Source organism: Nerophis ophidion, linkage group LG18, assembly GCF_033978795.1.
Source record: "Nerophis ophidion isolate RoL-2023_Sa linkage group LG18, RoL_Noph_v1.0, whole genome shotgun sequence".
Taxonomy (NCBI): Eukaryota; Metazoa; Chordata; class Actinopteri; order Syngnathiformes; family Syngnathidae; genus Nerophis; species Nerophis ophidion.
This window is the reverse complement of record NC_084628.1, coordinates 28,872,914-28,900,262: the sequence shown is the minus strand read 5'-3', so window position 1 is coordinate 28,900,262 and position 27,349 is coordinate 28,872,914. Positions and strand designations below refer to the sequence as shown.

At 39.6% G+C, this 27,349-nt stretch overlaps 1 protein-coding gene across 1 annotated transcript in view; it reads right to left on the bottom strand.

Annotated features, from left to right (window-relative positions):
• Positions 1-27,349, bottom strand: part of tmem91 (transmembrane protein 91) — a 44,277-nt gene that overhangs the window by 14,329 nt on the left and 2,599 nt on the right. The window contains exon 2 of the mRNA XM_061878393.1: positions 8,337-9,069. Coding sequence (XP_061734377.1) covers positions 8,337-8,717 — 381 coding nt within the window. The 5' untranslated portion in view covers positions 8,718-9,069. The remainder of the gene's footprint in view (positions 1-8,336; positions 9,070-27,349) is intronic.

The following is a 27,349-nucleotide window of genomic DNA, read 5'->3' as shown; positions in this document are numbered from 1 at the left end:
ACAATACGTAACTTCACACGCGTCCTCCCTCGCCAGATCTGCAAAACAAGCTTGTGGATGGCCACTTTAAAAATGTGGCCACATTAAAAAGGTGTGGCCACATATATGTCATGGCGGACCACGTCAAATGACATTTCCCGGTACGCCGCACTAACAAAAACGGGCCACAAAAGTGATGTGACGAGTCACGTTAAAATTATGAGGCAGGCCACTTTAATAAGGTGACGGAGTACATAAAATTATGTGGCAGGCCACAAAAAGTGATGTGACGAGTCACATTAAAATTATGAAGCAGGCCACATAGAATGACTTGGCAGGCCACATTTCCTGGTAGGCCACATAAAATGATGTGACGAGTCACATTAAAATTATGAGGCAGGCCACATAAAAATGATGTAGCAGAATTATGAGGTAGGCCACTTTAAAATGATGTAGCAGACTACACAAGATTATGTGACGGGCCACGTAAAATGCTGTGGCGGGCCGTCTTAAAATTCTGTAGTGAACCACATCAAATTATGTGGCGGGCCACTTTAAAACGATAAAAAATTAGGAGAGAGGCCATTTAAATGAGGTGGCGGACCACATAAAATTTTGTGGTGGGCCACATTAAATTTATGTAGCGGACCACATAAAATGATGTGGCGAACCACTTAATGTGGCAGGCTACGTTAAAATTATGTGGCGGGTGACATTAAAATTATGAGGCAAACTACATTAATATTATTGGACGAGCCACAATAAAACAGTAGAAGACCTCGATAAATACTGTGGCAAACCACATAAAATGACATGGCGAACCACGTAAAATAATGTGGCGGGCCACATTAAAATAAGGTGAAGGGCTACATTAAATGACGTGGCGGGCTCTGTTAAAATTATGTGGCGGGCCACAAAAAGTGATGTGACGAGTCACATTAAAATTATGAAGCAAGCCACATAGAATGACTTGGCAGGCCACATTTCCTGGTAGTCCACATTTCCTGGTAGTCCACATAAAATGATGTGACGAGTCACATTAAAATTATGAGGCAGGCCACGTAAAAATGATGTAGCAGAATTATGAGGCAGGCCACTTTAAAATGATGTAGCAGACTACACAAGATTATGTGACGGGCCACATAAAATGCTGTGGCGGGCCGTCTTAAAATGATGTAGTGAACCACGTCAAATTATGTGGCGGGCCACTTTAAAACGATAAAAAATTAGGAGGGAGGCCATTTAAATGAGGTGGCGGACCACATAAAATTTTGTGGTGGGCCACATTAAATTTATGTAGCGGACCACATAAAATGATGTGGCGAACCACTTAATGTGGCAGGCTACGTTAAAATTATGTGGTGGGTGACATTAAAATTATGAGGCAAACTACATTAATATTATTGGACGAGCCACGATAAAACAGTAGAAGACCTCGATAAATACTGTGGCAAACCACATAAAATGACATGGCGAACCACGTAAAATAATGTGGCGGGCCACGTTAAAATAAGGTGAAGGGCTATGTTAAATGACGTGGCGGGCTCTGTTAAAATTATGTGGCGGGCCACAAAAAGTGATGTGACGAGTCACATTAAAATTATGAAGCAGGCCACATAGAATGACTTGTCAGGCCACATTTCCTGGTAGTCCACATAAAATGATGTGACGAGTCACATTAAAATTATGAGGCAGGCCACGTAAAAATGATGTAGCAGAATTATGAGGCAGGCCACTTTAAAATGATGTAGCAGACTACACAAGATTATGTGACGGGCCACATAAAATGATGTGGCGGGCCGTCTTAAAATGATGTAGTGAACCACGTCAAATTATGTGGCGGGCCACTTTAAAACGATAAAAAATTAGGAGCTAGGCCATTTAAATGAGGTGGCGGACCACGTAAAATTTTGTGGTGGGCCACATTAAAATTATGTAGCGGACCACATAAAATGATGTGGCGAACCACTCAATAACGTGGCAGGCTACGTTAAAATTATGTGGCGGGTCACATAAAAATTATGAGGCAAACTACATTAATATTATTGGACGAGCCACGATAAAACAGTAGAAGACCTCAATAAATACTGTGGCAAACCACATAAAATGACATGGCGAACCACGTAAAATAATGTGGCGGGCCACGTTATAATAAGGTGAAGGGCTACGTTAAATGACGTGGCGGGCTCTGTTAAAATTATGTGGCGGGCCACGTTAAATGATGTGACGAGTCACATTAAAAATATGAGGCAAACTACATTAAAATTACTGGACGAGCCAAAATAATTCAGGTAGCAGACCTCAATAAATGACATGGCGAACCATATAAAATGATACTGGATGTGGCATCCATCCATCCATCCATCCATCCATCCATCATCTTCCGCTTATCCGAGGTCGGGTCGCGGGGGCAACAGCCTAAGCAGGGAAACCCAGACTTCCCTCTCCCCAGCCACTTCGTCTAGCTCTTCCCGGGGGATCCCGAGGCGTTCCCAGGCCAGCCGGGAGACATAGTCTTCCCAACGTGTCCTGGGTCTTCCCCGTGGCCTCCTACCGGTTGGACGTGCCCTAAACACCTCCCTAGGGAGGCGTTCGGGTGGCATCCTGACCAGATGCCTGAGCCACCTCATCTGGCTCCTCTCGATGTGGATGAGCAGCGGCTTTACTTTGAGTTCCTCCCGGATGGCAGAGCTTCTCACCCTATCTCTAAGGGAGAGCCCCGCCACACGGCGGAGGAAACTCATTTCGGCCGCTTGTACCCGTGATTTTATCCTTTCGGTCATAACCCAAAGCTCATGACCATAGGTGAGGATGGGAATGTAGATCGACCGGTAAATTGAGAGCTTTGCCTTCCGGCTCAGCTCCTTCTTCACCACAACGGATCGGTACAACGTCCGCATTACTGAAGACGCCGCACCGATCCGCCTGTCGATCTCACGATCCACTCTTCCCTCACTCGTGAACAAGACTCCTAGGTACTTGAACTCCTCCACTTGGGGCAGGGTCTCCTCCCCAACCCGGAGATGGCACTCCACCCTTTTCCGGGCGAGAACCATGGACTCGGACTTGGAGGTGCTGATTCTCATTCCGGTCGCTTCACACTCGTAGCGGACCACATAAAATGACGTGCCGGGCCACTTTAAATGAAGTGGCGGGCTGGATTTGGCCCCCGAACCTTGAGTGTAACACCTGTGTGCTCCATGATTAATAGTGTTGAATAATAACAGAGGTGGGTAGTAACGCGCTACATTTAATCCGTTACATCTACTTGAGTAACTTTTGGGATAAATTGTAGTTCTAAGAGTAGTTTTTATGCAACATACTTTTACTTTTAATTGAGTATATTTATAGAAAAGAAACGCTACTTTTACCCCGCTCCATTTATCTACAATCAGCTCGCTACTTTTTTTTATCGATCTGTTAATAATGCACGCTTTGCTTGTTTTGATTTTGTCAGACACGCATTCAAAGTAGGAACTACGCATGCCTGCGTTTCACCAATCAAATGTAGTCACTTGTGACGTTGGACCAATCAAACAAAACCAGGCGGTCACGTGACCGTCACACGTCGAATCCGACCTAAAAAAGTTGAAAAACTTATTGGGGTGTTACCATTTAGTGGTCAATTGTGCGGAATATGTACTGTGCTGTGCAATCTACTAATAAAAGTTTCAATCAATAGATCAAAAGTGTAAAGGAAAAAAGACACATTTTTTTTAAACCGTACTTCCCGTCAAAAGCCTAAAGACTGATCGCACAGTTCCTGTCTTCACAATAAGAGCGCCGCTCCATCGCGCCTGCTCCAACAAAATAAGAGTCTCCGAAAGCCAGCGCGAACAAGCGAGCAAACTACGGAGTTTGCCGCCAATGTATTTCTTGTAAAGTGTATAAAAACGAATATGGAAGCTGGACAAATAAGATGCCAAAAACCAACGACTTTCATGTGGTATTAGACAGAAAAGAGGAACTTTTTTTCTCCTCCATTTGAAAATGTGGACATTATCAGCACTACTGTCTGATTCCAATCAATGCAAGTCATCAGAATCAGGTAATACACCAACTTATATTCTTGTCTTCATGAAAGATAGGAATCTATATGTTAAACATGCATGTATATTCATTAAAACACCTTTAACATGTCAACAAAAACGGCAAAATAAATAACTATAAATTATATACAGTATATATATATATACATATATATATATATATATATATATATATATATATATATATATATATATATATATATATATATATATATATATATATATATAAAGTAATTGATTAAGGTTGAAAAACTTATTTGGGTGTTACCATTTAGTGATCAATCGTACAGAATATGTACTGTACTGTGCAATCTACTAATACAAGTTTCAATCAATCAATCAATCAATCAATCAATCAATCAATCAATCAATCAATCAATCGATGAATGCCTACTGAGCCTATGGTGCTGTTAAGTTATTGTGGCTCAATTTGCCTTATTTTTTTTTATCTTAATGTATTATTATTTAATATATATTATTGTTTTAGTTGCTTGAATTTGCTCATTGCTATTTTTATGTTTTTGTGCATTACTTGTTGCCGTAATTATTAAACGAACAGGTTACTCATCAGTTACTCAGTACTTGAGTAGTTTTTTCACAACATACTTTTTACTTTTACTTAAGTAAATATTTGGGTGACTACCCCTTACTTTTACTTGAGTAATAAATCTCTAAAGTAACAGTACTCTTACTTGAATACAATTTCTGGCCACTCTACCCACCTCTGAATAATACCTACAAAAAAAACCCTCATTTGTGACGCTTAGGTTCCGCTGGGGTTGTCCACAGAAGTGAAATCAGTGTTTACTTTGTGCACTGAAGGGGAAGAAGACTCCGTGTTGCATTCAAGGTCACCACAACGTTCTCTTCCACAAGCCTGCACGAACGAGCTTTATTTTTTTTTTGGGAAACCAAAAACCAGCAACCTTTAGTTTGTGCTTGAGGAGCGAAAGTCAGCCATGCTTGGTGCTCATGCCGACAGAAAGGAAAGTGAAACCTCTCATGCGTCTTCCTATTTTGGAGTGTTCATGCGCGTCCTCAAACGCCACGTGAGCGCAGCTGTCAGAGCTGGGTTACCTGCATCCAGCTTCATGACGTCATCACGCTGTCCCCAAAATACTCTGCCGCATCTATTTTTAAGTCGGCCCTCGCCTCATGACAGTCACTCCTCCTTTTTTTAACCGCCAGCAGCAGCAGACCACGTGCCAAACATTTCAAGCGGGCCATTAATTATTGTTTGCTCCTCGGCCAAGCCTGCTTTCATGATTAAGTCATGACTTTTTTTTGTCAAGTCCTCTCGGAACTACTACTACGTGTCTGTGACCTAATGTTGCATTCAAGGAAAGTAGGAAATATGATAAGGTAACAAAAACATGGCTGACCACATTTAACACAACAACTTTAACACAGAGATACTAGCTATATATCAGTCTATTAAGGGTGTCCCCATGCAACCTCACAGTTTCTGATGTGAGACTGATGTTGCAGTCGTCCGTATTGGCCGATACCAACATTGAGCCGATACCATGTTTTTATTATTTAGTATATATATAAATCGACAAACCCCGTTTCAATATGAGTTGGGAAATAGTGTTGGATGTAAATATAAACGGAATACTATGATTTGCAAATCCTTTTTAACCCATATTCAATTGAATGCACTACAAAGACAAGATATTTGATGTTCAAACTCATAAACTTTTTTTTTTGTTGCAAATAATAATTAACTTCGAATTTTATTGCTGCAAAACGTGCCGAAGTACTTGGGAAAGGGCATGTTCACCACTGTGTTACATCACCTTTTCTTTTAACAACACTCAATAAACGTTTGGAATCTGAGGAAACTAATTGTTAAAGCTTTGAAAGTGGAATACTTTCCCATTCTTGTTTTATGTAGAGCTTCAGTCGTTCAACAGTCTGGGGTCTCCGCTGTCGTATTTTACGCTTCATAATGCGCCACACATTTTCGATGGGAGACATGTCTGGACTGCAGGCGGGCCAGGAAAGTACCCGCACTCTTTTTTTTTACGAAGCCACGCTGTTGTAAAACTTGTCTTGCTGAAATAAGCAGGGGCGTCCATGATAACGTTGCTTGGATGACAACATATGTTGCTCCAAAACCTGTATGTACCTTTCAGCTTTAATGGTGCCTTCACAGATGTGTAAGTTACCCATGCCTTGCGCACTAATACACCCCCATACCATCACAGATGCTGGCTTTTGAACTTTGCGCCTATAACAATCCGAATGGTTATTTTCGTCTTTGTTCTGGAGGACACCACGTCCACAGTTTCCAAATATAATTTGAAATGTGGACTCGTCAGACCACAGAACACCTTTCCACTTTGCATCAGTCCATCTTAGGTGAGCTCGGGCCCAGCCAAGCTGGCGGCGTTTCAGGGTGTTGTTGATTAATGGGTTTGGCTTTGCATAGCAGAGTTTTACCTTGCACTTACAGATGTAGCGACCAACTGTAGTTACTGACAGTGGTTTTATGAAGTGTTCCTGAGCCCATGTGGTGATATCCTTTACACACTGACATCGGTTTTTGATTCCGTACCACCAGAGGGATCAAAATTCCGTAATATCATCGCTTACGTGCAGTGATTTCTCCAGATTCTCTGAACTTTTTGATGATTTTACGGACCATAGATGGTAAAATCCCTAAATTCCTTGCAGTAGCTTGTTGAGAAATGTTGTTCTAAAACTGTTCGACAATTTGCTTACAAATTGGTGACCCTCGCCCCATCCTTGTTTGTGAATTACTTAGCATTTAATGGAAGCTGCTTTTATACCCAATCATGGCACTCACTTGTTCCCAGTTAGCCTGCACACCTGTGTGATGTTCCAAATAAGTGTTTTATGAGATTTTCTCAACTTTATCAGTATTTATTGCCACCTTTCCCAACTTTTATGTCACGTGTTGCTGGCATAAAATTCTAAAGTTAATGATTTGCAAAAATAAAAAATGCTTATCAGTTTGAACATCAAATATGTTGTCTTTGTAGCATATTCAACTGAATATGGGTTGAAAATGATTTGCAAATAATTTTATTCCGTTTATATTTACATTTAACACAATTTCCCAACTCATTTGGATACGGGGTTTGTATATATACACAAGTGCCAAAACCAGGGAAGTTGTCATGTTGTGTAAATCCATCCATCCATTTTCTACCGCTTGTTAAATAAAAAGAGAATACAATGATTTGCAAATCCTTTTCAACTTATATTCAATTGACTAGACTGCAAAGACAAGATATTTAATGTTCACACTCAGAAACAGCGAAGCCGGCGGCATTTCTCTTTGTTGTTGATAAATGGCTTTGGCTTTGCATAGTAGAGCTTTAACTTGCACTTAGAAATGTAGTGACAAACTGTAGTTATTGACAGTGGTTTTCTGAAGTGTTCCTGAGCCCATGTGGTGATATCCTTTACACGCTGAAGCCACTTTTTGATGCGGTATCGCCTGAGGGATCCAAGGTCTGTAATATCATGGCTTACGTGCAATGATTTCTCCGGATTCTCTGAACCTTTTGATGATATTACGGAGCGTAGATGGTGAAATCCCTAAATTCCTTGCAATAGCTGGTTGAGAAATGTTGTTCTTAAACTGTTCGACAATTTGCTTGTTTGTGAATGACTGAGCATTTCATGGAAGCTGATTTTATACCCAATCACGGCACCCACCTGTTCCCAATTAGTCTGTTCACCTGTGGGATGTTCCAAATAAGTGTTTGATGAGCATTCCTCAACTTTCTCACTCTTTTTGCCAATTGTGCCAGCTTTTTTGAAACATGTTGCAGGCATCAAATTCCAAATGAGCTAATATTTGCAAAAAATAACAAAGTTTTCCAGTTCGGAAGTTAAGTATCTTGTCCTTGCAGTCTACTCCATTGAATATAGGTTGAAAAGGATTTGCAAATCATTGCTCCAGCACCTCCGTGTCCCCAAAAGGGACAAGCGGTAGAAAATAGATGGATGGATGTATTGTCTTTTTATTTACCATTTACACAACGTGACAACTTCACTGCTTTTGGGTTTTGTGCAATATATTTCAATACACTTAATGGAAGGCAGCATCAATGCTGACACCTAGTGGCGTTTTATAGGTACTGCCATACAAGTCATATTACGGAATTATGGTAAAAGGTTGACATATGTAATGCTAAGCGAAATATGATTGTGTCGTGTCTAAAATGGCAGCTATTGCTTGGTATTGTTGTGTTCTATGATTATCGTCACACTTTACACTCTTTGGTACCCCCGGGGGGTTCGGCGGAAGAGTGAGCGCGAAAGCGTCCTTACGTCGGAGTCGGGCAGCAGGTCATCCTCATCGTCCAAGCTGCAGGAGGCACTGTGGAAGTCTTCGGCCAGCAGCTTGCTCTCCAGCGCTGGCCCCACGTCCACAAAGGTGGTCTCCAGGTAGTCGGCGGGGCCCCAGGCGGGGGCGGCCGGGTAAAGGGACTCCAGCGTGCGTGGCAGGGAGCAGGGGTCCAGGAGCTGCTGGGGCTGTTGGACCACATCGGGGGGGTAGGCCCTCCAGGCCAGCGGAGGGTAGGCCCGGTCTTCCTCACACTTGACCAGGAGCCCCTTGAAGAGGTGGGGGTTCTCCCCCAGGAGGGGGTGCTCCCCCAGAAGGGGATGCTCCCCCAGGAGAGGGTGCTCCAGCTCGTCGCGCTTCTCCATGGATGTAATCTGCAGAAGCACAAGGGGATTACGCTCAGGCAGATGTTTCACTCATAATCCATCTCTAATCCAATTCTCTCAGAAGACAATCCTCAGGAACGCTTGGAAAGAGACAGAGTCAGTCCTTCACGTCCCGGGCGAGGAAGAAGACCGAGGACAACATGGAAGACGTCTCTGAAGGTTTGGCGAGCGGGCAAGCTAGAGGCCGGGGGTCATTTCGGAGAAGTCTTCATGTGGAAAGTCCAGGAGGCTCCACGAATGGAAGGTCAGACGGCACGCCGAGCTGCAGCAGCTGCTCGCCATGATGATGGTCTTCTAAGTCCAAGGTCTGGATCACCACAGACCAGGAAGCCTGCAAAGAAACACAGGCGTCAGTTCTACACGCTCCACTGAACTATTGATTAGTGATCAGAGACTGCAGCTGTTTGATCGCGTTCAACTCCATGGAGAAGAAGAAGAAAGCTGCTGAGAAGATGTTTGAATTCTGCTCTGCTTTGGCAACTTGAAGTTTGCAAAGTATTCAAATCACACTTGATCACTTCCTGAGTTCACATCCTTCTCCTCCGCTGGAGAAGATGTGATACAGGATACCTGATACCATCTGATGATTGATTACTGATAGGATGTTTACATTGTTGAGCAATGTTGACATTGTTGGACATTGTTTACATTGTTGGGCATTGTTTATGTTGTTGGACATTGTTTACATCGTACATTTTTTTTACATTGTTGGACATTGTTGTACATTATTTACATTGTTGGACAATGTTTACATCGTTGGACAATGTTTACATTGTTGGACATTGTTTATATTTTGGGCAATGTTTACATTGTTGGACATTTTTTACATTAAGGGGCAATGTTTACATTGTCAGGCAATGTTTACATTGTTGGACATTATTGCAATCTTCACACCTGACGGTAATGACGGAGCTGCCTTCATGAACCTGGACAACCTGACATCACTCGCCGGATTATAGTCTTCTGTACATGTGTAAGCATTCTGTTTCTGGCTTCCATTCCGCGTACTCGCTCTTCCCCTGCGACTTTCGTGTTTCCGTTGGTTCTGATGTTTCCTGTTCTCTTCCCGCAGCACCCCCCGTGTTCTTCTGGATCCCCTGTTGTTCCCCTTGCCTCCTGGACTGCCTTTTGGATTCTCGACCTCGCGCTTGGACACGTTTTCCCACGGACTTCCGCGTTCCTTCGCTCTCATCAACATTTTGGTAAGACACACCTCAGCTAATCTACACACATAGCCTTACACCATACACACTTGAGTTTTTGTAACACTTCATTTCCTTGGTTTATTCGTTAGTATTGTTTATATTCTTATTATATATATTTACTTTATTCAAAAATAAATATTTTGACATTCCTGCCACCTGGTGTTAGTGTGCCGTCATCTCCCCTTAGTTAAACACAACAGTTTTTACATCGTTGGACATTGTTGTACATTGTTTACATTGTTGGGCATTGTTGTACATTGTTTACATTGTTGGACAATGTTTACATTGTTGGGCATTGTTTTCATTGTTGTACATGTTTTTACTTTGTTGGACATTGTTGGACATTGTTGTACATTGTTTACATTGTTGGACAATGTTTACATTGTTGGGCAATGTTTACATTGTTGGGCATTGTTTACATTGTTGTACATGATTTTACATTCTTGGACAATGTTTACATTGTTGTACATTGTTTACATTGTTGGACAATGTTTACATTGTTGGACAATGTTTACATTGTTGGGCATTGCTTACATTGTTGGACATTGTTTACATTTAGGACAATGTTTACATTGTTGGACATTGCTTACATTTTGGGCAATGTTTACATTGTTAGAAATGTTTTACATTGTTGGACATTTTTTATATTGTTGTATATTGTTTACATTGTTGGACAATGTTTACATTGTTGGATAATGTGTACATTGTTTGTCATTTTTTACATTGTTGTATATGGGGATGGAGTGGCGCAGTTGGCAGAGTGGCCGTGCCAGTTTCTGGTTCGATCCTCACTTTCTACCAACTTTGTCACGTCCGTTGTGTCCTTGAGCAAGACACTTCACCTTGCTCCTGAAGGGTCGTGGTTAGCGCTTTGCATGGCAGCTCCCTCCATCAGTGTGCGAATGGTTGTATGTGTGAATGGCTGAATGTTGAAAGAGTTTCAAAGCGCTTTGAGTACTTTGAAGGTAGAAAGCGCTATACAAATATAACCCATTGTTTACATTTTTGGACAATGCTAAAATTGTTGTATATTGTTTTACATTGTTGGACATTGCTGGACAGTTAAACATTGTTGGGCGATGTTTACATTGTTGGTCATAGTTTATATTGTTGGACATTTTTTTTACATTGTTGAATATTGTTTACATTGTTGGAATTTTTTTTACATTGTTGGACAATGTTTACATTGTGTACATTGATGGAAAATGTTTACAATGTTGTACATTGAATACATTGATTTGCATTGCTGTACATTGATTGATTGATTGATTGATTGATACTTTTATTAGTAGATTGCACAGTACAGTACATATTCCGTACAATTGACCACTAAATGGTAACACCCGAATAAGTTTTTCAACTTGTTTAAGTCGGGGTCCACTTTAATCAATTCATGGTAAAATTGGACAATGTTGTCATTGTTGGACAAAGTTTACATTATTGTACATTGTGTACGTTGTTGGACATGTTTAACATTGTTAGATATTGTTTACATTGTTGGACATATTTTACATTGTTGTATATCGTTTATATTGTTGGACAATGTTTACATTGTTATGTAATGTTTATATTGTTGGACAATATTTACATTGTTGTATATTTTTTATATTGTTGGACAATGTTTACAATGTTGTACATTGAATACATTGATGGACAATGTTTGCATTGCTGTACATTGTTGGACAATGTTGTCATTGTTGGACAATGTTTACATTATTGTACATTGTGTACGTTGTTGGACATGTTTAACATTGTTAGATATTGTTTACATTGTTGGACATATTTTACATTGTTGTATATTGTTTATATTGTTGGACAATGTTTACATTGTTATATAATGTTTATATTGTTGGACAATATTTACATTGCTGTACATTATTTACATTGTTGGACAATTTTTACATTGTTGGACGTTGTTTACATTGTTGGACAATGTTTGCATTGTTTATATTGTTTACACTGTACTACAATGTTTATATTGTTGGACAATGTTTACATTGTTATGTAATGTTTATATTGTTGGACAATATTTACATTGTTGTACATTATTTACATTGTATATTTTTTATATTGTTGGACAATGTTTACATTGTTATATAATGGTTATATTGTTGGACAATATTTACATTGTTGGACAATATTTACATTGTTGGACATTGTTTACAGTGTTGGACAATGTTTGCATTGTTTATATTGTTTACACTGTACGACAATGTTTATATTGTTGGACAATGTTTAAATTGTTGAACAATGTTAACATTGATGAACAATGTTAACATTGTTGTACAATTCTTACATTGTTTATATCGTTTACAAGGTTGTACAATATTGACATTGTTGGACAATGTTTACATTGTTTGTATTGTTTGCATTGTTGGACAATGTTTACATTGTTGTACATCATTTACATTGTTGGACAATATTTACATTGTTGGAAATTGTTTACATTGTTGGACAATATTTACATTGTTGTACATCATTTACATTGTTGGACAATATTTACATTGTTGGACATTGTTTACATTGTTGGACAATGTTTGCATTGTTTATATTGTTTACACTGTACGACAATGTTTATATTGTTGGACAATGTTTAAATTGTTGAACAATGTTAACATTGATGAACAATGTTAACATTGTTGTACAATTTTTACATTGTTTATATCGTTTACAAGGTTGTACAATATTGACATTGTTGGACAATGTTTACATTGTTTATATTGTTTGCATTGTTGGACAATGTTTACATTGTTGTACATCATTTACATTGTTGGACAATATTTACATTGTTGGAAATTGTTTACATTGTTGGACAATATTTACATTGTTGTACATCATTTACATTGTTGGACAATATTTACATTGTTGGACATTGTTTACATTGTTGGACAATGTTTGCATTGTTTATATTGTTTACACTGTACGACAATGTTTATATTGTTGGACAATGTTTAAATTGTTGAACAATGTTAACATTGATGAACAATGTTAACAATGTTGTACAATTTTTACATTGTTTATATCGTTTACAAGGTTGTACAATATTGACATTGTTGGACAATGTTTACATTGTTTATATTGTTTGCATTGTTGGACAATGTTTACATTGTTTATATTGTTTGCATTGTTCAATGTTGTTTACATTGTTGGACAATGTCTACATTGATGTCACTGCACACCTCAGGACAAACCTGAGTCCCCTATTCCATTATGGAAGGCTTAAATACCCATGTTCACACACACACACACACACCCACCCACGCACACACACACACACACACACACACACACACACACACACACACACACACACACACACACACACACACACACACACACACACACACACACACACATTCCAGCAGAGATGCACTCAGGTTATTACAACCTCCGTCTGTCGTGCAGCACCTCCATGAAGAGACGTGTGTCACCTCCTCCTCTCACATTCTGCTGGGCTCATAATAAAAGAGCAGCAGCCATGTGGGAGGTGACAAGGACACTGCTACACATCAGCAACACTAACAAGACTATCCTGACCCACTCACATCCTCCACTACGCATCCACTCACCTATGTGTGTGTGTGTATATATATATATATATACATACACATACTTGCGTGTGTCTATATATGTGTATGTATATTAGTATATACTGTATATAACTAAATGTATACAGTCGTGGTCAAAAGTTTATATTCACTTGTAAAGAACATAATGTGATGGCTGTTTTGAGTTTATAATAATTTCTACAACTCTTATTTTTTTATGATGGAGTGATTGGAGCACATACTTGTTGGTCACAAAAAACATTCATGAAGTGTGTTTCTTTTATGAATTTATTATGGGTCTACTGAAAATGTGAGCAAATCTGCTGGGTCAAAAGTATACATACAGCAATGTTAATATTTGGTTGCATGTCCCTTGGCAACCCCGTTTCCATATGAGTTGGGAAATTGTGTTAGGTGTAAATATAAACGGAATACAATGATTTGCAAATCCTTTTCAACCCATATTCAGTTGAATATGGTACAAAGACAACATATTTTATGTTCAAACTGCTAAACTTTTTTTTTTCTTTCAATTAATCATTAACTTTAGAATTTGATGCAAGCAACACATGACAAAGAAGTTGGGAAATGTGTCAATAAATACTGATAAAGTTGAGGAATGCTCATCAAACACTTATATGGAACATCCCACAGGTGTGCAGGCTAATTGGGAACAGGCGGGTGCCATGATTGGGTATAAAAGCAGCTTCCATGAAATGCTAAGTAATTCACAAACAAGGATGGGGCGAGGGTCACCAATTTGTAAGCAAATTGTCAAACAGTTTTAGAACAACATTTCTCAACGAGCTATTGCAAGGAATTTAGGGATTTTACCATCTACGGTCTGTAAAATCGTCAAAAAGTTCAGAGAATCTGGAAAAATAACTGCACGTAAGGGATGATATTACGGCCTTTTGATCCCTCAGGCGTTACTGCATCAAAAACCGACATTAGTGTGTAAAAGATATCACCACATGGGCTCAGGAACACTTCATAAAACCACTGTCGGTAACTTAAGTTGGTCGCTACATCTGTAAGTGCAAGTTAAAACTCTACTATGCAAAGCCAAACCCATTTATCAACAACACCAAGAAACGCCGCTGGCTTCGCTGGGCCCGAGCTCATCTAAGATGGACTGATGCAAAGTGGTAAAGTGTTCTGTGGTCTGACGAGTCCACATTTCAAATTATATTTGGAAACAGAGGACGTGGTGTCCTCCAGAACAAAGAGGAAAATAACCATTTGGATTGTTATGGGCGCAAAGTTCTGTGAAGGCACCATTAATGCTGAAAGGTCCATACAGGTTTTGGGGCAACATATGTTGTCATCCAAGCAACGTTATCATGGACGCCCCTGCTCATTTCAGCAAGACAATGCCAAGCTACGTGTTACAACAGCGTGGTTTCGTAGTAAAAGAGTGCGGGTACTTTCCTGGCCCGCCTGCAGTCCAGACCTGTCTCCCATCGAAAATGTGTGGCGCATTATGAAGCTTAAAATACTTGTTTGTAAATTACTTAGCATTTAATGGAAGCTGCTTTTATACCCAATCATGGCACCCACCTGTTCCCAATTAGCCTGCACACCTGTGGGATGTTCCATATAAGTGTTTGATGAGAATTTCTCAACTTTATCCGTATTTATTGCCATCTTTCCCAACTTCTTTGTCATGTGTTGCTGGTATCAAATTCTAAAGTTAATGATTTGAAAAAAAAAAAAGGTTTATCAGTTTGAACATCAAATATGTTGTCTTTGTAGCATATTCAACTGAATATGGGTTGAAAATGATTTGCAAATCATTGTATTCAGTTTGTATTTACATCTAACACAATTTCCCAACTCATATGGAAACGGGGTTTGTATATACATATATACTTAATGAATTATTAGGCCTACTACATTACTGTACGTCATTATGGTGGTAATTAATGAATACTTAGTCCTACTATACTACTGTATTTTAATGTTGTCATTATGGTGGTACTTTATGAATACTTAGTTCTACTACACTACTGTATTTTATTTTTGTCATTATGGTGGTACTTAATGAATACCTAAGTCTACTACGCTACTGTATTTTAATGTTGCCATGAGGAAACTGCAGGTGCTGCTGCTCAGGGCCAGATTTTCAGGGACTCTGCAGTGTGACACACAGACACACACACACAAAACACACACACGTGCACGCACGTACACACACATGCAGGGCTGTAGTTAATTGCAGTGAGAGTGGCGCTGCAGTGGCAATCAGTGAAGTCAAAAGGAAGAGATGCAGGAAAAGAGGCTGCTGTGCAGCCAATAAGAGCCTGTCAGACATGCCTCAGGGAAAAGTGGCACGGAAATGACCCTATTGATTCTACGTCTCTTTCTCTCCGCCTGCGTCCTCATCTGTGATGACGATCGGGCTGGATGAGTAAAAAAAACAAAAACGCTAGGCCGTCCCCAAAGTAACCTCCTGTTGCTATGGCAACGCAGTGAGCAAGCAGCGCTGGCTGCTAGATAAACCAGGCGGAGACTAATTTGCCGTATCAGCTCGATAAGAACTGGAAGAGAAGATTCCGGCCTGGATTTCAGCCTTGTAGTGGGGACGCGTGCACGCGTTCACATTGATGATGATGATGATGCCAATGATGATGATGATGATGATTACACGGCAGCCAGCACACATCAATCATCCGTAATGAGGAGCTTTGTTGACATTTTTCTACTTTTTTTGGCTCACATTTGTAAATATAACACTCGGTAGGTCTCACCAGGGGGATCCAAGGTGCGGCCCGGGGGCCATTTTTTGATGGCGCATTCGGAGAATAGTACTCCCAAAAAATGCATAAAAAAGTGGAATAAAACAGCAAACATATTTAATTTTTATTATTGTTTAATTACATTTTTAACAATTTTGAGAATTTTCGTATTATTTTTTTAAACTTTTATTGCAAAAAAACCCCCAACAATCATTAATGTTGTTAGGAATTATTGACCTACTTATGGCCTCAATTACTTCACATTAAATATTCCACTTTAAATATTTTTGGTGTAAAATATTCCATATTTTGTGTTTTTACCATATAAGAAAACATGTTTTTTATAATAAACAATAATAGTAAACAATAATAATACATTAAGGACAAATATAATAAAAAATAATCATACATTAATGAAAAATATAATAAACAATAATAATACACAATAATAAAAAAATAATGATAAATATAATAAACAATAATAATACGCAATAATAATTCATTAAGGATAAATATAATAAACAATAATAATACATTAAGGACAATAATAATACGAAAATAATAATACATAACAATAATAATACATAATAACGCATAAGGGACAAATATTATAAACAGTAATAATACATTCAGGACAAATATAATAAACAATAATAATACATTAAGGACAATAATAATACAAAAATAATAATACATAATAATAATAATAATACATGATAACACATTAAGGACAATAGTAATATCAAAAGATGAAATATTAATTTCTTTACGAGTCCCCACACTCAAACTATGTCCTCAAAGAACCAGGAAAACCTATCACACACACACACACACACACACACACACACACACACACACACACACACACACACACACACACACACACACACACACACACACACACACACACACACACACACACTCGTGTGCAGTGAGGTGTGACTTATGTTGGACACAGTGTTCTATGATGTGCATCATGACGGCTTACACACACACACACACACACACACGCACGCACACACACACACACACACGCACACACACACACACACACACACACACACACACACACACGCTCTGGCAGGCTGTGTGCTGCACTAATATGTGCGCGTGTGTGCGCGAGCGCACGCGTGTGTGTGTGTGTGTGTGTGTGTGTGAATTGTGTCTCGCTGACTCCTGCAGATGTTTTTTTCTGTGAGTTTTTTCAGCCCACTTTGCAATCCTGTGCAGAATGATGAAGTTGGAGGTGAGAACTAACTCTGATGTCACTGCAGTGTTCACAGCCACCTTGTCAAAGGACCAAGAGGAAGAACCTCAGCTTTAACCCAAGTCAAAGATCCTTCATTGAACAGGAGCACAGTTTTCAAAGACCCACTGTAACAAACATCAGTTAGAAATCCTCTATATGACAGGAATGCTTTTTAAGACTATTCTTTAAAACAAGAGTCAAATATCCTCTATATGACAAGAGTGCTTTTTAAGGACATTCTTTAAAACACAAGTCAAAGATCCTCTATATGACAGGAGTGCTTTTTAAGACCATTCTTTAAAACAAGAGTCAAAGATCCTCTATATGATAGAAGTGCTTTTCAAGGACATTCTTTAAAACACAAGTCAAAGATCCTCTATATGACAGGAGTGCTTTTTAAGGACATTCTTTAAAAGACAAGTCTAAGATCCTCTATATGACAGAAGAGCTTTTTAAAGACATTCTTTAAAACACAAGTCAAAGATCCTCTATATGATAGAAGTGCTTTTCAAGGACATTCTTTAAAACACAAGTCAAAGATCCTCTATATGACAAGAGTGCTTTTCTAAGGACATTCTTTAAAACACAAGTCAAAGATCCTCTATATGACAGAGATCCTTTTTAAGGACATTCTTTAAAACACAAGTCGAATATCCTCTATATGACAGAAGAGCTTTTTAAGGACATTCTTTAAAACACAAGTCAAAGATCCTCTATATGACAGGAGTGCTTTTTAAGGACGTTCTTTAAAACACCAGTCAAAGATCCTCGATATGACAGAAGTGCTTTTTAAGGATATTCTTTAAAACACAAGTCAAAGATCCTCTATATGACAGAAGTGCTTTTTAAGGACATTCTTTAATACACAAGTCAAAGATCCTCTATATATGACAAGAGTGCTTCTTAAGGACATTCTTTAAAACATAAGTCAAAGACCCTCTATATGACAGAAGTGCTTTTTAAGGACATTCTTTAAAAGACAAGTCAAAGATCCTCTACATATGACAAGAGTGCTTCTTAAGGACATTCTTTAAAACACCAGTCAAAGATCCTCTATATGACAGGAGTGCTTTTTAAGGACATTCTTTAAAACACAAGTCAAAGACCCTCTATATGACAGGAGTGCTTTTTAAGACCATTCTTTAAAACAAGAGTCAAATATCCTCTATATGACAAGAGTGCTTTTTAAGGACATTCTTTAAAACACAAGTCAAAGATCCTCTATCTGACAGGAGTGCTTTTTAAGGAAATTCTTTAAAACACAAGTCTAAGATCCTCTATATGACAGAAGAGCTTTTTAAAGACATTCTTTAAAACACAAATCAAAGATCCTCTATATGTTAGAAGTGCTTTTCAAGGACTTTCTTTAAAACACAAGTCAAAGATCCTCTATATGACAGAGGTGCTTTTTAAGGACATTCTTTAAAACACGAGTCGAATATCCTCTATATGACAGAAGAGCTTTTTAAGGACATTCTTTAAAACAAGAGTCAAAGATCCTCTATATGACAAGAGAGCTTTTTAAGGACATTCTTTAAAACACAAGTCAAAGATCCTCTATATGATAGAAGTGCTTTTCAAGGACATTCATTAAAACACAAGTCAAAGATCCTCTATATGACAGGAGTGCTTTTTAAGGAAATTCTTTAAAACACAAGTCTAAGATCCTCTATATGACAGAAGAGCTTTTTAAAGACATTCTTTAAAACACAAGTCAATGATCCTCTATATGATAGAAGTGCTTTTCAAGGACATTCTTTAAAACACAAGTCAAAGATCCTCTATAAGATAGAAGTGCTTTTCAAGGACATTCTTTAAAACACAAGTCAAAGATCCTCTATATGACAAGAGTGCTTTTCTAAGGACATTCTTTAAAACACAAGTCAAAGATCCTCTATATGACAGAAGTGCTTTTTAAGGACATTCTTTAAAACACGAGTCGAATATCCTCTATATGACAGAAGAGCTTTTTAAAGACATTCTTTAAAACACAAGTCAAAGATCCTGTAAATGACAGGGGTGCTTTTTAAGGACATTCTTTAAAACACAAGTCAAAGATCCTCTATATGACAGGAGTGCTTTTTAAGGACATTCTTTAAAACACAAGTCAAAGATCCTCTATATGACAGAAGAGCTTTTTAAAGACATTCTTTAAAACACAAGTCAAAGATCCTCTATATGATAGAAGTGCTTTTCAAGGACATTCTTTAAAACACAAGTCGAAGATCCTCTATATGACAAGAGTGCTTTTCTAAGGACATTCTTTAAAACACAAGTCAAAGATCCTCTATATGACAGAGGTGCTTTTTAAGGACATTCTTTAAAACACGAGTCGAATATCCTCTATATGACAGAAGAGCTTTTTAAGGACATTCTTTAAAACACAAATCAAATATCCTCTATATGATAGGGGTGCTTTTTAAGGACATTCTCTAAAACACAAGTCAAAGATCCTCTATATGACAGGAGTGCTTTTTAAGGACATTCTTTAAAACACCAGTCAAAGATCCTCGATATGACAGAAGTGCTTTTTAAGGACATTCTTTAAAGCACAAGTCAAAGATCCTCTATATGACAAAAGAGCTTTTTAAGGACATTCTTTAAAACACAAGTCAAAGACCCTCTATATGACAGAAGTGCTTTTTAAAGACATTCTTTAAAACACAAGTCAAAGATCCTCTATATATGACAAGAGTGCTTCTTAAGGACATTCTTTAAAACATAAGTCAAAGACCCTCTATATGACAGAAGTGCTTTTTAAGGACATTCTTTAAAACACAAGTCAAAGACCCTCTATATGACAGGAATGCTTTTTAAGACCATTCTTTAAAACAAGAGTCAAATATCCTCTATATGACAAGAGTGCTTTTTAAGGACATTCTTTAAAACACAAGTCAAAGATCCTCTATATGACAGGAGTGCTTTTTAAGACCATTCTTTAAAACAAGAGTCAAAGATCCTCTATATGATAGAAGTGCTTTTCAAGGACATTCTTTAAAACACAAGTCAAAGATCCTCTATATGACAGGAGTGCTTTTTAAGGACATTCTTTAAAAGACAAGTCTAAGATCCTCTATATGACAGAAGAGCTTTTTAAAGACATTCTTTAAAACACAAGTCAAAGATCCTCTATATGATAGAAGTGCTTTTCAAGGACATTCTTTAAAACACAAGTCAAAGATCCTCTATATGACAAGAGTGCTTTTCTAAGGACATTCTTTAAAACACAAGTCAAAGATCCTCTATATGACAGAGATCCTTTTTAAGGACATTCTTTAAAACACAAGTCGAATATCCTCTATATGACAGAAGAGCTTTTTAAGGACATTCTTTAAAACACAAGTCAAAGATCCTGTATATGACAGGGGTGCTTTTTAAGGACATTCTTTAAAACGCAAGTCAAAGATCCTCTATATGACAGGAGTGCTTTTTAAGGACATTCTTTAAAACACCAGTCAAAGATCCTCGATATGACAGAAGTGCTTTTTAAGGACATTCTTTAAAACACAAGTCAAAGATCCTCTATATGACAGAAGAGCTTTTTAAGGACTTTCTTTAAAACACAAGTCAAAGACCCTCTATATGACAGAAGTGCTTTTTAAGGACATTCTTTAATACACAAGTCAAAGATCCTCTATATATGACAGAAGTGCTTTTTAAGGACATTCTTTAAAGCACAAGTCAAAGATCCTCTATATGACAAAAGAGCTTTTTAAGGACATTCTTTAAAACACAAGTCAAAGACCCTCTATATGACAGAAGTGCTTTTTAAAGACATTCTTTAAAACACAAGTCAAAGATCCTCTATATATGACAAGAGTGCTTCTTAAGGACATTCTTTAAAACATAAGTCAAAGACCCTCTATATGACAGAAGTGCTTTTTAAGGACATTCTTTAAAACACAAGTCAAAGACCCTCTATATGACAGGAATGCTTTTTAAGACCATTCTTTAAAACAAGAGTCAAATATCCTCTATATGACAAGAGTGCTTTTTAAGGACATTCTTTAAAACACAAGTCAAAGATCCTCTATATGACAGGAGTGCTTTTTAAGACCATTCTTTAAAACAAGAGTCAAAGATCCTCTATATGATAGAAGTGCTTTTCAAGGACATTCTTTAAAACACAAGTCAAAGATCCTCTATATGACAGGAGTGCTTTTTAAGGACATTCTTTAAAAGACAAGTCTAAGATCCTCTATATGACAGAAGAGCTTTTTAAAGACATTCTTTAAAACACAAGTCAAAGATCCTCTATATGATAGAAGTGCTTTTCAAGGACATTCTTTAAAACACAAGTCAAAGATCCTCTATATGACAAGAGTGCTTTTCTAAGGACATTCTTTAAAACACAAGTCAAAGATCCTCTATATGACAGAGATCCTTTTTAAGGACATTCTTTAAAACACAAGTCGAATATCCTCTATATGACAGAAGAGCTTTTTAAGGACATTCTTTAAAACACAAGTCAAAGATCCTGTATATGACAGGGGTGCTTTTTAAGGACATTCTTTAAAACACAAGTCAAAGATCCTCTATATGACAGGAGTGCTTTTTAAGGACATTCTTTAAAACACCAGTCAAAGATCCTCGATATGACAGAAGTGCTTTTTAAGGACATTCTTTAAAACACAAGTCAAAGATCCTCTATATGACAGAAGAGCTTTTTAAGGACTTTCTTTAAAACACAAGTCAAAGACCCTCTATATGACAGAAGTGCTTTTTAAGGACATTCTTTAATACACAAGTCAAAGATCCTCTATATATGACAAGAGTGCTTCTTAAGGACATTCTTTAAAACATAAGTCAAAGACCCTCTATGTGACAGAAGTGCTTTTTAAGGACATTCTTTAAAACACAAGTCAAAGACCCTCTATATGACAGAAGTGCTTTTTAAGGACATTCTTTAAAAGACAAGTCAAAGATCCTCTACATATGACAAGAGTGCTTCTTAAGGACATTCTTTAAAACACCAGTCAAAGATCCTCTATATGACAGGAGTGCTTTTTAAGGACATTCTTTAAAACACAAGTCAAAGATCCTCTATATGACAGGAGTGCTTTTTAAGGAAATTCTTTAAAACACAAGTCTAAGATCCTCTATATGACAGAAGAGCTTTTTTAAAGACATTCTTTAAAACACAAGTCAAAGATCCTCTATATGATAGAAGTGCTTTTCAAGGACTTTCTTTAAAACACAAGTCAAAGATCCTCTATATGACAGAGGTGCTTTTTAAGGACATTATTTAAAACACGAGTCGAATATCCTCTATATGACAGAAGAGCTTTTTAAGGACATTCTTTAAAACAAGAGTCAAAGATCCTCTATATGACAAGGGAGCTTTTTAAGGACATTCTTTAAAACACAAGTCAAAGATCCTCTATATGATAGAAGTGCTTTTCAAGGACATTCTTTAAAACACAAGTCAAAGATCCTCTATATGACAGAAGAGCTTTTTAAAGACATTCTTTAAAACACAAGTCAAAGATCCTCTATATGATAGAAGTGCTTTTCAAGGACATTCTTTAAAACACCAGTCAAAGATCCTCTATACAACAGGAGTGCTTTTTAAGGAGATTCTTTGAAACACCAGTCAAAGATCCTCTATACGACAGGAGTGCTTTTTAAGGACATTCTTTAATGATACAACTCTAACATTTGACAACCAAACAATTAAACAAAGCGACACGGTAAAGAATCTGGGTGTTATCTTCGCCCCAACTCTCTCCTTTGAGCCACACATTAAAAGCGTTACTAAAACGGCCTTCTTTCATCTCCGTAATATCGCTAAAATTCGCTCCATTTTGTCCACTAAAGACGCTGAGATCTTTATCCATGCGTTTGTTACGTCTCGTCTCGATTACTGTAACGTACTATTTTCGGGTCTCCCCATGTCTAGCATTAAAAGATTACAGTTGGTACAAAATGCGGCTGCTAGACTTTTGACAAGAACAAGAAAGTTTGATCACATTACGCCTGTACTGGCTCACCTGCACTGGCTTCCTGTGCACTTAAGATGTGACTTTAAGGTTTTACTACTTACGTATAAAATACTACACGGTCTAGCTCCATCCTATCTTGCCGATTGTATTGTACCATATGTCCCGGCAAGAAATCTGCGTTCAAAGGACTCCGGCTTATTAGTGATTCCCAAAGCCCAAAAAAAGTCTGTGGGCTATAGAGCGTTTTCATTTCGGGCTCCAGTACTCTGGAATGCCCTCCCGGTAACAGTTCGAGATGCCACCTCAGTAGAAGCATTTAATTCTCACCTTAAAACTCATTTGTATACTCTAGCCTTTAAATAGACTCCCTTTTTAGACCAGTTGATCTGCCGTTTCTTTTCTTTTTCTCCTATGTCCCACTCTCCCTTGTGGAGGGGGTCCGGTCCGATCCGGTGGCCATGTACTGCTCGCCTGTGTATCGGCTGGGGACATCTCTGCGCTGCTGATCCGCCTCCGCTTGGGATGTTTTCCTGCTGGCTCCGCTGTGAACGGGACTCTCGCTGCTGTGTTGGATCCGCTTTGGACTGGACTCTCGCGACTGTGTTGGATCCATTATGAATTGAACTTTCACAGTACCATGTTAGACCCGCTCGACATCCATTGCTTTCCTCCTCTCCAAGGTTCTCATAGTCATCATTGTCACCGACGTCCCACTGGGTGTGAGTTTTCCTTGCCCTTATGTGGGCCTACCGAGGATGTCGTAGTGGTTTGTGCAGCCCTTTGAGACACTAGTGATTTAGGGCTATATAAGTTAACATTGATTGATTGATTGAAAACTCCAGTCAAAAATCTTCTAAATGACAGAAGTGCTTTTTAAAGACATTCTTTAAAACACAAGTCAAAGATCCTGTATATGACAGGAGTGCTTTTTAAGGACATTCTTTAAAACAGCAGCCGAAGATCCTCTATATGGCAGGAGTGCTTTTTAAGGACATTCTTTAAAACAGCAGTCAAAGATCCTCTATATAACAGGAGTGCTTTTTAAGGACATTCTTTAAAACATGACTCAAAGATCCTCTATTTGACAGGAGTGCTTTTAAAGGCCATTTTTAAAACATGAGTCAAATATCCTCTACATGACAATTAGTGCTTTTAAAGACCATTTTTTAAAAAGATGAGTCAAAGATCCTCTACATGACAGGAATGCTTTTAAGACCATTCTTAACTAAATGAAGAAAATACAAACTAAATGAAGACAAAATCCTCCTCTCTGAGCTACCACCTTAGAGCAGTTTGCGTGTCCCACTGATCTTAGGAGCTATGTAGTCCAGGGGTTTCTATTCCCCCAAATAGGGTCTCCCAAAACAAACAGATCCTAGATGAGGGATCAGACAAAAAGCAGCTCGAAGACCCTTATAGAAACGAATGAACAAAGACTCAGATTTCCCTCACCTGGACGCGGGTCACTAGGGCCCCACTCTAGAGCCAGGCCCAGAGGTGGGGTACGATGGCGAGCGCTTGGTGGCCGGGCCTGTCCCCATGGGGCCTGGCCGGGCACAGCCCGAAGAGGCAACGTGGATCCCCCCTCCAATGGGCTCACCACTCATAGGAGGGGCCATAGAGGTCGGGTGCAATGTGAGCTGGGCGGTAGCCGAAGGCAGGGCACTTGGCAGTCCGATCCACGGCTACATAAGCTAGCACTTGGGACGTGGAACATCACCTCAGAAAGGAAATTGAACTAGTGATCAAGGTGGAGAAGTTCCGGCTAGATATAGTCGTACTCACTTCGACACACAGCAAGGGCTCTGGAACCAGTTCTCTCGAGAGCGGCTGCACTCTCTTCCACTCTGGCGTTGTATGTAGTGAGAGGCATTGGGCTGGGGTGGCTCAAAGCCTGCCCGTTGGAGTTCAACCCAGTGGACGAGAGGGTAGCTTCGGTCCGCCTTCAGGTGGGGAGACAAGTCCTGAGTGTTGTTTGTGCTTACGCACCAAACAGCAGCTCAGAGTACCCACCCTTTTTGGATTCCCTCGAGGAATTACTGAAGAGTGCTCCCCCGGGTGATTCCATTGTTCTGCTGGGGGACTTCAACGCTCATATTGGCAAGGACAGTGAAACCTGGAGAGGCGTGATTGGGAAGAATGGGCACCTGGATCTGAACCCGAGTTGTGTTTTGTTATTGGAATTTTGTGCGCGTCACGGTTTTTCCATAACAAACACCATGTTCAAACATAAGGGTGTCCATATATTGACACCAGGACGCCCTAGGCCGCAGTTCCATGATCGACTTTGTAGTTGTGTCATCGAATTTGCGGCCTCATGTTTTTGACACTCGGGTGAAGAGAGAGTGGAGCTTTCTACCGATCACTACCTGGTGTTGAGTTGACTGCGATGGTGAAGGAGGATGCCCAACAGACCTGGTAGGTCCAAACGCATTGTGAGGTTCTGCTAGGAACGTCTGGCAGAGAGAGTTTCAAATCCCACCTCTGGAAAAACTTTGAACAGGTCACGAGCGAGGTGCTGGACATAGAGTCAGAGTGGACCATGTTCCATACCACTTTTGTCGAGGGGATCGATTGGAGCAATGGCCGCAAGGTTGTTGGTGCCGGTCGTAGTCGTAAACCTGGAACACGCTGGTGCACACCAGCGGTGAGGGATGCTGTCAAGCTGAAGAAAGAGTCCTATCGGGTCTGTTTGGCTCATAGGACTCCAGTGGCAGCGGACAGTTACCGACAGGCCAAGCAGTGTGCGGCTTCAGTGGTCTAGGAGGCAAAAACTCGTACATGGGAGGAGTTCAGTAAAGCCATGGAAAACTACCTCCGGACGGCTTAGAAGCGATTCTGGACCAACATCCACCGCCTCGGGAAAGGGAAGCACTTTCTATTCAGGTGTACTGGAGAGGAGGCTACGCCGGATAGTCGAACCTCGGATTCAGGAGGAACAGCGTGGTTTTCGTCATGGTAGTGGAACTGTGGACCAACTCCTTACTTTCGACAGGGTCCTTGAGGGTGCATGGGAGTTTGCCCAACCAGTCTACATGTGCTTTGTGGACTTGGAGAATGCATTCGACTGTGTCCCTCGGGAAGTCCTGTTGGGAGTGCTCAGAGCGTATGGGGTACCGGACTGTCTTATTGTGGCGGTCCGCTCAGAGAGTATGGGGTATCGGAGAGTGCACCGCTTCCCCTTCCGCCTCAGAAAAGGGAAGCAGTCTATACTGTGTATGGTGAGGATGGCGTTCTGCTGACCCCGACTGCGGATGTTGTGGATCGGTGGAGGGAATACTTCAAAGATGTCCTCAATCCCACCAACACGTCTTTCTATGAGGAAGTAGTGCCTGGGGAATCTGTGGTGGGCTCTCCTATTTCTGGGGCTGAGGTTGTTGAGGTAGTTAAACAACTCCTCGGTGGAAAGGCCCTGAGGTTGGATGAGATCCGCCCAGAGTTCCTTAGGCCTCTGGATGCTGTAGGGCTGTCTTGGTTGACAAGAATCTGCAACCTCGCATGGACATCGGGGGCGGTACATCTGGATTGGCAGACCGGGGTGGTGTTTTTTTTCTTTAAGAAAGGGAACCGAAAGGGTGTGTTCCAATTATCTTTGGATCACTCTCCTCAGTCTTCCTGGTAAGGTCTATTCAGGTGTACTCGAAAGGAGGTTACGCCGGATAGTCGAACCTCGGATTCAAGAGGAACAGAGTGGTTTTCATCCTGGTCGTGGAACTATGGACCAGCTCTATACTCTTGGCAGGGTCCTTTAGGGTGCATGGGAGTTTGCCCAACCAGTCGACATGTGCTTTGTGGACTTGGAGAAGGCATTTGACCATGTCCTTTGGAAAGTCCTATGGGGAGTGCTCAGAGAGTATGGGGTATAGGACTGTCTGATTGTGACGGTCCGCTCCCTGTACGATCAGTGTCAGTGCTTGGTCCGCATTGCC